Source organism: Nelumbo lutea, chromosome 4 (genome assembly GCF_056320005.1).
Source record: "Nelumbo lutea isolate HS-2025 chromosome 4, American lotus-T2T, whole genome shotgun sequence".
Classification (NCBI taxonomy): domain Eukaryota; kingdom Viridiplantae; phylum Streptophyta; class Magnoliopsida; order Proteales; family Nelumbonaceae; genus Nelumbo; species Nelumbo lutea.
In genome coordinates this window covers 84,072,583-84,085,354 of record NC_142687.1, presented here as the reverse complement: position 1 = coordinate 84,085,354, position 12,772 = coordinate 84,072,583, and the positions used below count along the sequence as shown (strand labels likewise).

Sequence of the window (12,772 nt, the reverse complement as noted above, 5' to 3'; positions counted from 1 at the left end):
CACAAAATAGAGTTATAGGTTTGGTCACTGGGAAACCCAACTCCCCTAACAAATTCTTTATCCACATGCCTTCAGCAACCCCGTGGGCCATAGCACGATATTCAGCTTCAGCACTGGATCTAGCTACCACATTTTGCTTTTTACTTCTCCATGTAACAAGGTTCCCTCCTATAAATGTGCAGTAGCCACTGGTAGACTTTCTGTCACTTTCGAATCCAGCCCAATCTACATCTGTATAAACTTCAACTTTCAAATGTCCGTGCTTTTGAAACAACAAACCAGTACCCGGATACTTCTTCAAATATCGGAGGATTCTCTCTGCTGCTTCAAGATGAGAAGACCTAGGAGCATGCATGAATTGACTGAGAACACCAACAGCATATGCAATGTCTGGGCGAGTCATAGAAAGGTATAACAATCTCCCTACAAGTCTCTGAAACTGTTTCACATCCTTAAGTGATTCACCACTGTTGTCACCTAATTTATGGTTGGGGTCAATGGGAGAGTCAACTGGCTTCACCCCCATCTTTCCAGTGTCCTGAAGTAAATCTAGGACGTATTTCCTTTGAGAAATGAAGATACCCTTCTTTGATCGGGCAACTTCAATTCCAAGGAAGTATCTGGCGGGTCCTAGATCCTTCACTTCAAACTGAGTTGCAAGGAAAAGTTTCAATTTCTGACTTTCATCCTCCCAATCACCAGTAACAATTATGTCATCCACATAAACAATTAGAGCAGCAATTTTACCTTCTCCTTTTTTCACGAACAGTGTGATCTGATTGACATTGCATGTATCCTTTCTGCTGAACTGCCACATGGAATCTACTGAACCAAGCTCATGGTGATTGTTTCAGCCCGTATAAGGACTTCTTCAACTTGCACACTTTCTTTTCATTGCCTTGGGCTAGAAACCTAGGAGGTTGAATCATATACACTTCCTCTTCAAGGTCACCATTCAAGAATGCATCCTTGATGTCCAGTTGGTGTAAAACCCAATATAGATTGGCTGCAAGAGAGAAAAGGACTCTAATGGAATTCATCTTGGCGACAGGGGCAAAAGTTTCAGCATAATCAACTCCATACACTTGAGTGAATCCCTTTGCCACTAAGCGAGCTTTATACCTTTCCACTATTCCATCAGCCTTATGCTTGACTGTGAACACCCATTTACATCCAACTGGAACCTTTCCCTTGGGAAGAACAACAAGTTCCCATGTGCCATTTTTGTGAAGGGCATTAACTTCTTCCCTCATGGCATTTGTCCATTCAGGAACTGAAAGAGCTTCTTCCACATTTTTAGGGATAGGGACACTATCAATAGAGGTAAGGAAGGCACGGAATGAGGGTGAAATATTCTCATAGGAGACAAAGTTGGAAATGGGATGTTTTGTGGTGCACAATCTAACACCCTTCCTGTGAGCAATAGGACGGTCAAGATCATTAGCAGTAGAGGAATCATTTTCAATAGATTCAATGACATCATTGGGAGCTAAAATACCTGAGTGAGAATGATCATCCCTCGAGGAGTCTGGTGGAACTGGAGTTACAGCTTCCGGATTCTCTACAGCTCTTGGATTTGGCTGGCCTTTGCGACGACGAGAAAAAACACGAAAAGGTGGAGGGTCAGGGAGAGAGGGAAGCTGAACTAGTTTCTCCTCATGTCTACACTCCCCCTGAGGAGAAACGGGATAGAAAGGTTCATCTTCAAAGAAAGAAACATCCATGGAGACATAGAATTTACGAGAAACAGGATCAAAAACACGGTAGCCCTTTTGAGTGAAAGAGTAACCAAGAAATATGCAAGGTATAGCACGAGAGTCCAATTTCCCACGTGTGGGAGACAGATTTTGGACAAAACACCGACAACCAAAGACACGAGGAGGAATAGAAAGAAGGGGAGCCTTAGGAAAGAGAAGTTGATGTGGGGCTTTGTACTCTAACCGATGAGAGGGCATACGGTTTATAAGGTAAGTGGAACAAAGAACAGCGTCAAGCCAAAAACGTTTGGGAACATTCATATGAAGTAGTAGACCTCGAGCCACTTCAAGGAGATGTCGGTTCTTCCATTCGGCCACACCATTTTGTTGTGGTGTGCGGGCAAAAGAGCTACGGTGAAGGGAACCATGAGAAGCAAAAAATTCCGTGAAGTCACTATGAAAAAATTCTTTTGCATTATCTTATTGGAAAATTTGGATTTCAGTTTGAAATTGAGTGAAAACCATCCGCTGGAAATCTTGAATGATTTTTGGTACTTCTTCCCTGGTTCGCATGGGGTATACCCACGTAAATCTAGAATAATCATCAATGAAGGTAATGAAATACTTGTAGCCACTCTCAGATGGTAAAGTAGCAGGGCCCCACACATCAGAATGAACAATGTGAAATGGAGATTCAGATTTACTATGTCTTTGAAGAAAATGATTTCTACAATGTTTACTCAACTGACACGTTTGACAAGAAAAGTCAGAGACAAACATTGACTTAAACAGTTCTGGGAATACAATTTTCAAAGATTCAAAAGACAAATGACCAAGACGACAATGCCATAAATAGACTTTTTTCTTACAGGACTGACTCATAGACTCTGTAACATGAAGACCAGCCTTATTCTCCAGCATGTAAAGTCCATCAGCCATACGACCCCTACCAATCGTCCTCCCCGAGGCCAAATCTTGAATCACACAATGAGAAGAGAAAAAAGTCCCTGAGCAATTCAAGGAATTAGTAACACTACTAACAGAGAACAAATTAATGGGAAAGTTTGGAACATGAAGAACATCAGGGAGGGTAAGGCCAAGAGGAAGAGAGATAGTTCCTTGACCAGCTATGGAAGAGTATGATCCATCGGCTAGTCTCACCTTGTCTCTTCCAGAAAGAGGGTGATAGGTTTGAAAGTAAGAGGACGTACCAGTCATATGTTTTGATGCTCCAGAATCAATGATCCATGAAGAGTCATGGGTGTGAGAAGCAACATGGAAAGCAATGGCAGGGTTACCTGACGTAGATGCAAATGAGGTTGAGGGAGGAGTATCCATCTGACGAATTGCTCTACCATAGAGCTCTAAATGGTCACGGGAGGAATTCATAATGTCCTCCCTCGGGTCAGGTCCAATGAGATGTGTCTGAGTCACAGTAGAAATGGTAGGCTGATGCTCCCAGGTAGCCATGTTGGCCATGTGATGTTTCTTTGTACTTTGCTGCCCGTACTTCTTATTCACCTCTGAACTATGCTTCTTAGTCAGATCTTGAGCCCATTTTGGTTTCCCATGAAGATCCCAACAGGTATCTTTGGTGTGTCGAGGTTTCTGGCAATGAGTGCACCACAATTTTTCCTTATCTTCTGTTTTTTTTTGGAGATCTCCTTTCCGGGAAGAAGATCCCCCCACTAGTAGATACACCCCCTTTTGCAACTAACACAACAGCATCCCCACCAGGGCTGTTCATCAAATTTCTCCTGCTTCCTTCCAATTGTACAAGAGCATAGATTTCCTGAACAGAAGGGAGATCCTTAGAGCTGAGAATCTGAACTCTGATAGATTCATACATAGGATTCAGACCATGTAAGAATACAAACACCCTTTGCTGGGAGACAATCTGTTTGTACTTCTTAGCACCCTCATCACACTTCCAATCCACACTCTGGTAGTGATCCAACTCCTTCCAGGCAGATGTTAAGTCAGAGTAATAGACCGATAAACACCTCTCCCCCTGTCTACAAGTAGAAGATGCTGCCTACAGTTGATAAATTTTGGCATAGTGTCTCAATTCTGAATATGTAGACTTTGCTTGTTCCCAGATTTCATTCGCCGTTTCAGCCCACATGAAATTCTTCCTGATTTGAGGTTGCATGGAAACCAAGAGCCAGGACATAACAATACTGTTCTCCTGATTCCATCTATCATATTCAGCACTCTCGGAGGATGGTTCTTTTATCCTCCCATTAATGTAGCCTATCTTCCCTCTTGCAGTGATGTATAACTTGATCCCTCTTGACCACTCTAGGTAATTTAAACCATCAAGAGGGACAACAGCCATAGGAAAGGATAGGTCACCCCCACCCATTCCATTCAGCATTGAGGAAACTCCAGATGAGGTTGAATCTTCACTACTCATGATTCCTGGTTTAAAAAAAAACAACCAAAGGAGTACTTCCGTACACGGCTATTATAGAAACAGGTCCTTCTGACCTATGGAACAGGTCTGTATAACCTACGGTCTTGTAGGAATCTAAGAAGAGAACACTGCAGTTGCAGTACACAATCAGGTCTTTATGACCTACAGTTGTATAGATGTCATATGACCCTTCAACAGAATAGAAAAAAACAGGTGAAGATCACCACACCCCTAATCGGCAGGTCTGGTAGCCGAACAGTCAATGACTGAGATCAATACAAAAATCTGTTTTAGGACATCAACAGTCCATCGAAGGGGTAAAGGACTACAAAACAAAGTTGAATACAACTACTTTGTTAAAAAAAACAGTCCCTCAATAGTCCATCCATCGGCTGAACAGTCAATCAATAAACAGCCAATCCGTAGGGCAGCCGAACCGTAAATGAACAGTACCTCTTTTTAACTTCAGATGATAGCCTCTCTGTAAGCCAAAAAACTCCCTCTACGAACCTCAGATGATAGCCTCTCTACAGTAGAATCAACAATGAATACCACTTCTGGGCTGGAAGATGAAAAGTCTCTACAACTTCTGGGTCGAACTGAATACAACTGATTAGCAGTTCGATGGATACAGCCTTGGAAGATGAAAAGACTATCTGCTACTGTTTGCTTGACACCACCCTTCAGGCCTGGACGACTTGCTCTGATACCATGTTGAGCAAGAGCGAGAGCAAGTGAGAGACAAGAGGAGAGAAGAGAGGGAGAGAGGAGAGGAGTTCCGAGAGGACTGAAAGCCCCTATTGAACTTAGGGGGCGAAAGAATGATCTATTATTATTTATACTAGTACAGCCGAACAATGTAATCAAAGAGGAAATTACAACAGTACCCTTATGGTGCTAAACCTGAATACATAAACATAAACAACTGACAACAGGAATATCTTAGGTTTATCCATGCTTGACTGTGATTCTCAGAATTTGCCATATCATTTTTTTATTGGGTTTGATTCTTATAACCATAATGATTTTCTCTAAGTCTCCACTGCCCATCTGCTGCGTGCTAGCTTTTTGTTTGATGTCGGCCAACTTTGCATTTTAGTGTTTCTAAATTCTAACCATTGTTTCCTTCCATGGAGAGCTTTCTGCACCAAAGGAAACCTCCCTTTGCATCTTATTGTCACCAACTTTAGGGTTTCAGGGATGCAGCAAAGGAAGTAGAACACTTACAGGTGTATCCGAATGAATGCTACCACCCCCAAAGATCCATATTTTATTGAATTTGGCAAAGAATATGTACAATTACACAAATGCCCCTTATTATGAGAGCAAACTGGAAAAAAAAAACAAGAAAATAAGATACATACATGATACCCATTATTACAACCTATCATATTACAATGACCAAGAACAATAAACCAATAAAGTACCAAACTACTAGGACTGTCTACACTTACATGATTCCCTATTATTATCTTCCCGTGATCTGTGACATGCCTGAAGATTTAAAGCCAATTCTGTCATGTCCATTCAAAGCTGAAGCATAAAACATGGACTGAACATATTTAGTCTTGGTTCCTTGTTCATTTTGTTAGGAAACTTTTAATGTTTGCTTTGCAGTTTCTCTTCAAGGTTGTAATTAATAAACCTGGATTCTTCATGACTGATAATTCCAAAGGAATATCAAACCACTGGCAATCTTTCATGCTAGAAATTGAACCACATCCTGTCACTGAATCATCTAACTTGGACCACCTCTATGGTTAGCCAGTTGATATGTTATATACTCAATTGGAAGATCAAGAATATGTATCCTAAAAGCACATGTTTCAAACTCAAGTTTTCTCACAAGAATATTTGGGCTCAATTCTTTCAGGATAAGTGGAAAGCCCTTAATGGACCAGGGCCTCTTGTCCTATACACACTTCTTATCAACTGGGAATAGAAGTTGTCAGGTCAAAACAAGGTGTAAATCTGTGCCAAAGAAAATATGTTCTTGATCTACTGGAAGAAACAGGACTGTTAGGTGCAAAACCGGCTGAGACACCTATGGAACCAAATGTTAAGTTGAGCAGTGATACAGGAGAAGTATTTGAAGATCCCGGAAGGTATAAACGACTAGTGGGGAAGCTGAACTATCTGACTATCATGAGACCCGACATCTCCTTTGCAGTCAGTGTGGTGAGCCAATTCATGTAGAACCCTCGTATACCTCACTGGGATGTAGTTCTTAGAATTGTAAGATATCTGAAAGGAGCTCCAGGCTATAGACTATTATATAAACCAGGAGGAAAACTTGAAGTAGTTGGGTATACAGATGCAGATTGGGCAGGCTCAGTGATTGACAGAAGATCTACTACATGCTATTGCACATTTCTTGGAGGAAATCTCGTAACGTGGAAGAGTAAAAAGCAGACGGTTGTGGCCAGAAGCAGTGCTGAAGCCGAGTATAGGGCCATGGCACACGCTACCTGTGAATTAGTGTGGTTGAGGAATCTCCTACAAGAAATTGGGTTTCACATGGATAAACCTATGAGATTGTACTGTGACAATCAAGTTGCACTCCATATCTCATCCAATCCTGTCTTTCATGAGAGAACAAAGCACATAGAGGTTGATTGCCACTTTGTGAGGGAGAAGGTTCTTGCTGGAGAGATAAACACAGAACATGTGGGCTCGAATGATCAGTGGGCAGATTTGTTTACAAAAGCTCTAAGCTCAGGGAAAGTTAACTATCTATGTAACAAGCTGGGATTATATGACATATATTCTCCAGCTTGAGGGGGAGTGTTAAAGTGAGCCGAATAGGGGTAGTTTAGTCATCTTATGTTTGTTAAGTGATTTGCTTATGTGGCAGTTTTATTAGAGACACTCTGCCCCACACTTAAGTAAGGGCAGTTTAGTCTTTGTAAATGTCATTAGAATCTAAATGACTATTAAGGGGGTCGACTGAATGGTATAACCATCAGATTTCGACAGACCCTTCTTTTCCTTCTTCTTCTTCTCTTCTTCTTCCTCTTCTTCTTTCTTCTCTTCCTGGTTCGGGTTACTGTAGCAGCATTCGAAACAATTTCATATGATGAAGCCCAAAATTTCCAACATATAACAATAGGCTTCAGCCACAAGTATTAACAAGAAAAAAAAAGAAAAATAGAAGAGGAAGCAAGAATAAGTTATACTATAGCTGCTCGCTATGGTAGAAACAGAAAAACAATTCTTTATTCAGCCCTTAGTAGGGAAAAATTGAATAAAATAGATTGCTCTCTACAAGACCTGTTGACACTCTTTTATAGACCCAAAGTAGCAACTTCCAACTCATTTTTGGACTCTTGCTCTCGTATATCCAAACAAAAAAAAAAAATAGAAACTTCCTTTTCAAACTTCCACATGTTGGATTGAGTTGAAATTCTACAGTATTGGAGTACTACAAGTGTACTTTAATGCACCAAATTTCAGCATAATCAAACAGGGTTTGAGTGGTCAAACAGTCACTTCTTTTCCCGTTGACAATGCATCTGCAGATCTACTATTTAACACTTTTTCTTCAATTTCTTTCTTTGAGACTTGCTTTAGATTTTCTTATAAGCACTTGCATCAGATAACCTTACCTAGTAAAAAGAGTATGTTTTCATTTTCCTCCATGTTCTCCCTGTCAAGCTGAACTTCTAGAGTCAGGATAGCTAAATTTTCAGAAAAAATGGAATTAATCTTGCTAATATTTTCTACTCGTCCATGATGCTTGTCTGTTATTCTTACTCCACTACCTTGGTTTCTTTCTGATTATGAGTCCAGATATCCTGCCAACAAAATATGTTCCAACACCCTTCCAACATAATCTGACATCACACATCTTATACACGGTGGGTCCAAATCTCATGGTGAGATGTGTGGTATCAGATCATGTTGGAAGGGTGTTGGAATGTGTTTTGTTGGCAGGAGATCCCTACTCACTGATTACTACCCTGTCTCTTTTATCGACTAAGCTTTGATCTATTGGCTGAAAGACTCTACTAGAGCAAGATGTCACAGCTATTTATAGTACTACTTCTGATATGGATTCTGCCATGCTTTCATTTCAACTTAGTTTATGACTGTTTGCAGATTTATGTTCTTCTATACAAAGAAGTTGCTCTTGCTTTGAAGATTAACAGTGTTTATAGCAAGCAAAAACTTCTTAACATTCATGAGAATGTGAGAGTATTACGCTCTCCAGACCATTTCTCAGCTGGTGTTTATCTGTGGTATGCAGTTTATTGTGAATTTTATTCAAGTGCCATTAATATTGGAATCAGGAGTTCCATCATTTCTCTGGTTAATCAGTATTCCTATTGGATTGTTATTTCTGGTAATGTATAGGTCTCACCATGAAAAACTTGTTATTATTGATTATCGGGTCTGCTTCATTGGAGGACTAGATCTGTGCTTTGGCCGCTATGATACTGTCGAGCATAAAGTGGGCGATTACCCTCCTTTGATATGGCCTGGAAAGGACTACTATAATCCAAGGTAAGTTTTTGTCTTTTGTCCTGTCAAAGAACTCAATGAACCTTTGCAGTAGATAAAGATTTTAAGAGGGAGCATAAAGTGAGAAAGAGGATATAATCCCTCCATAGTTTCATCTAGTCATCTCTCTCTATGAGTCAATGAACCTGTATCTGTCTATTTGATGTGCTGTGTCAGTGTGTCTTTGAACTAATATTTTAACAATGTAATCTAATAAAAAATGGTTTTTGTTGGCAACAGTGAACATAATAATTTGGTTAGCAGTCTCACCCTCTTGTCTTTTGATTCCTAATCAATCTATTATCTATGGTCATGAACATTTTTGATGGTTTAAGCCTTTCACCTCAACCCAACTATGTTCCAAATAAATGGAAATTGATGCCTAAGTCAAGGTACAGAAATCGGCTTTTGTTGCATCACTGAATAATGTTTTTTGCTGGTTGACCAAACAAAATATTCGATTGAGAAAAGAAATGATATAATGTCATATGAGATAAATCTTTCATTTTTATGTATATAATCCTTTTTACTGAAGCAGTGAATTTTGACATTATTTGGGATTGTTTGATTCAATTTGTTTTACTGTACTTTTTATTTATAGTTGATTATATAGCTCTTGCTGACCAGCCTTATCTTGTAATTCATAAATGGGATTTGTCCCTTTCTTATTATTAAGAATAGATTACTCTTGTCAACCTATTATATGTTAGAGGGGCCATTGGCCATTAGGTAGAGAGCATTAGATTTTCAGAAGGAAAACAAAAGGGGAAGGGAAAGAGCACATCATCATTTGACAAGAAAAGAATCCATGGAATTGCTGATACATAATTTTCAAGGTGCCAAGGCAAAGCTAGGCGATAGGGGAGTGCCTTGTTGCCTAGCCTAGGCATCGCCTAAGGGATGAGTTTTTTAAGATAAAAAATACATATATAAATCATAAGGTGGATCCCGAGATTTTATTGTAATAAGTGGTGATCTTAACTAATAATCACCAGTTCTCATGAAATAAGTATAAACCCCATATCAATAGATAGAAAGTCAACATATTTATGAATTGAAAAATAAGAAAGGAAAGTAACATACAAAACATAAGGGTTGAGCCCTTGTTTTGGTCCTAGGAAGAAGAAGTCCTATTGATTGTTCTTGTGTGTCAATTGGATAAAATCTTCAAGTTAATTGTTACTTATCAATTCAGATTTACAGTCCTAAAGGGTTCAAGACTATGTAACTGACTGGTGTCTCAATTGAACCCAAACAAACAAGAAAATAACAAAAAGAAACTGGTATAAGAACAACAATATTAATACTATAAACCCACAATATGAATAATTTAGTCTAACAATATTTATTGTACCACTATTAAACATAAAATAAAAATGTAAAATATTGTGTGGTGTCTTACATTTAAATATGTAGGCATTTGGGCAAGGCAACTCTCCAAGAACGCCTTATCACCTTGACAACTATGGTGGTAAGCAGGATGAATTTTATTAGGATCTGGGTTTGACATGTAATTTTTGGGTCCCTGCCTCACCAAAAGGTGAAAAAGGAAAAGGTAGCTCATATATGGTGAGATAAACTAATTTCTGTGTATAAGTTGCTTGCATGCTAGGTGGGCTGACAGGAATATGTTTGTGGGGGAGGGGTGTTTTTCCATGGCACATGGCAGCTCTGGTTTTCTATACTTTATTTATGCTGTTTTTGAGCTGGCCTCCTATTTGAGGTCCTTTGGCATTACTTTCCAACTCTGGATTGCTGTGTTTGTGCATTATTCTTTCTTCTTAATATTGTTATTTTTGTTCTACTTTTTTCAAGTATAGAATATTTAGCCTGTGGATAGATAGATAGATAGAGAGAGAGAGAGAGAGAGATGTAAGGCGTGAAGCTTCTTTTCACTATGTATAATTTCATGATTTTACATAAAATGATTAGAATACCTCTACTGAAATATGTATATTTCATCAGGTTACTCAACCTAAACAACTCAAGAAACATAAAATTCAAAAAAGAAAAAGATAAATAAAAGAAAGGTCATTACCCAATGTTGATCTCAGCTATCTGGGGTCTTGGGAGACTAGATATGGTCCTAATCTTTGGCACTTTTTTGCACAAAGTTTCTGCTTTCATACTCAAACCCTCATTCTCATGCTTGCTGTTTTCTTGGTGAAAATATGTCAGAAAGTCAGAGAAGAGAGAAGAGAGAAGAGAGGAGAAAGAATTTGGAGTCAGAAACTTTGGCTGGAAGCACCAGCTTTTGTATTTATATTAGTGACCTAAAACAATAATAAAAAGAGAGAATTACAGATGTGCCCCTGCCTCACTAAAGAACAAATGGAGCTTTGTCAATCATGCCCAACTTGTCACATAAGTCATTGTGTCGCAAATGATGTAAGCTTTGTAAAAATGTCTGTAAGTTGCTCCTTGGAACTAACATATGGAGTACACACTTCCCCATTAACAATTTTCTCCCTGATAAAGTGTTTGTCGACCTTGTAGAGAAGATGTGCCGAATGGCCCATAGGCTGTTTATTCTTTCTTGTTATTTATGTTTTTCTGTAATGGGCCTTATTCTGGGCCCATCCTGTCTATATTAAGTTCTTTGTAATTTCTTGCCCAACTAAGGGCCTCCTTGTAATTATTCAAATCTATCTTAATAAAATAGTGTTAGGGTGTTGAGAGAGAGAAGGTTCGAAACTCTCATTCTCAAACCCTCATTGCCGAACTCTCAAACTCTCCTCTCTTCAGTTTTCTTCTTGGTATCAGAGCAGGCCTGAACTTCAATACTCTAGGGCTGGAAACTTAGGCTCGTGTTGCCTGATTCTTGGAGGTCATTGGAAGTGCCCAAGACTAGAATCTCTTGGAGAAGTGGTTCGGTGACCAGGAAGAATCAAAGAAAAAAAAAAAGGGGGAACAGCTCGGTTCTGGTTTGAAGCTCGAAACTGTAAGTTGTGCTCAGATTTCTGGGTTATTTTCTTATGTGTTTGGACTGTTGAAGGGTCCGGAAATTTCTGGTTGTTCTGTACTACTTTCGGCTGTGTTTGGACTGTTGAAGTGTCCAAAAATTTCTGGTTGTTCTATACTACCTTCGGCTGCCATTGAATCTGGTTTAACCCATAAATTTCTGGGTTGTTTTCACTCCTTCTTGGACTGTCAAAACTGCCAAAACATCCTTGTAACAAGGCTGTAGATTGTTACTTATATTTGGCTGTTTTTGGGGGCCTGTACGAACTGTTCTTGAGGCCTTTTTTTCTTTTTTGACAGTGGGGTTGTCTCTATTGCCCACACTGTGTTTGTAAAAGGGCCTTTTCAGCAATACCAATTGGTATTTACTCTTCTTGGCTATTTCTTTGGTGGTTACCTTGAAGTCCAGATTTGAAAAGGTACTTCGGTTGAGTGCACAGTGCCTAGAAGTTTCTGATTACTTCTTGAAGGCTGAACTCAGTGTATTGCCTTCTTGTGGTCGGTTGAACTCAGTTCTTGCTCGTCCTCATTCAGTATACTTGTAGAAGTCATCTGAAATCATATTTGAAGTGGTTACATGATGTACTCCTCAGAGTTTGAAAACAAAAATGGTGCTGAATATGGACTGGTTTAGGGGACTCCAAGTGATTCCTTATTGACTGTACAGTCAAACTAGATGGAACTAATTATCTGGCATGGTCACAATCAGTAAAGATTTATGTATGTAGTAGAGGAAAGTGGGGGTTCATTTCCGGGAGTAAGAAGGCTCCCCCAAAAGATGATCCATCCTACGAGAAGTGGATGCAAGAAAATTACACTGTCATTGGGTGGCTTGTGAACTCAATGCAGCCACAAATTAGCCAACACTACCTATGGATGAATTCAGCAAAGGAAATTTGGGACAGTGTTGCAGAAACCTATTCCCAAAAACTCAATGTGGCCCGAGCATATAAATTGAGAAGTGATGTAAAGAATTTAAGGCAAGGGGAGAAGCCTCTAGCTGTGTATTTCTCAAACCTGAAGTCTCTATGGCAAGAGATTGACCTAAAAGAAGCTGTAACTTGGGACACCACCAATGATGCAGAGACCTATAGAAAATTAGTTGAAAGGAATAGGGTTTTTGAGTTCTTAACTGGACTAAACCCAGAATATGATATCACAAAACAGAATATTCTTTCCAAGGAGTGTGTCTCAATGT

General features: G+C 39.4%; 1 protein-coding gene across 4 annotated transcripts in view; it reads left to right on the top strand.

Annotated features, from left to right (window-relative positions):
- LOC148861423 (phospholipase D zeta 1-like) overlaps positions 1-12,772 on the top strand; it is a 175,006-nt gene that overhangs the window by 116,621 nt on the left and 45,613 nt on the right. For all 4 annotated transcript variants that reach the window (XR_016112471.1, XR_016112470.1, XM_088982775.1 and 1 more), the window contains exons 9-10: positions 8,212-8,351; positions 8,467-8,616. Coding sequence is in view for 2 of the 4 variants with exons in the window: in XM_088982775.1 (XP_088838901.1) it covers positions 8,212-8,351; positions 8,467-8,616 (290 nt within the window). In the remaining 2 variants the exon portion in view is untranslated. The remainder of the gene's footprint in view (positions 1-8,211; positions 8,352-8,466; positions 8,617-12,772) is intronic.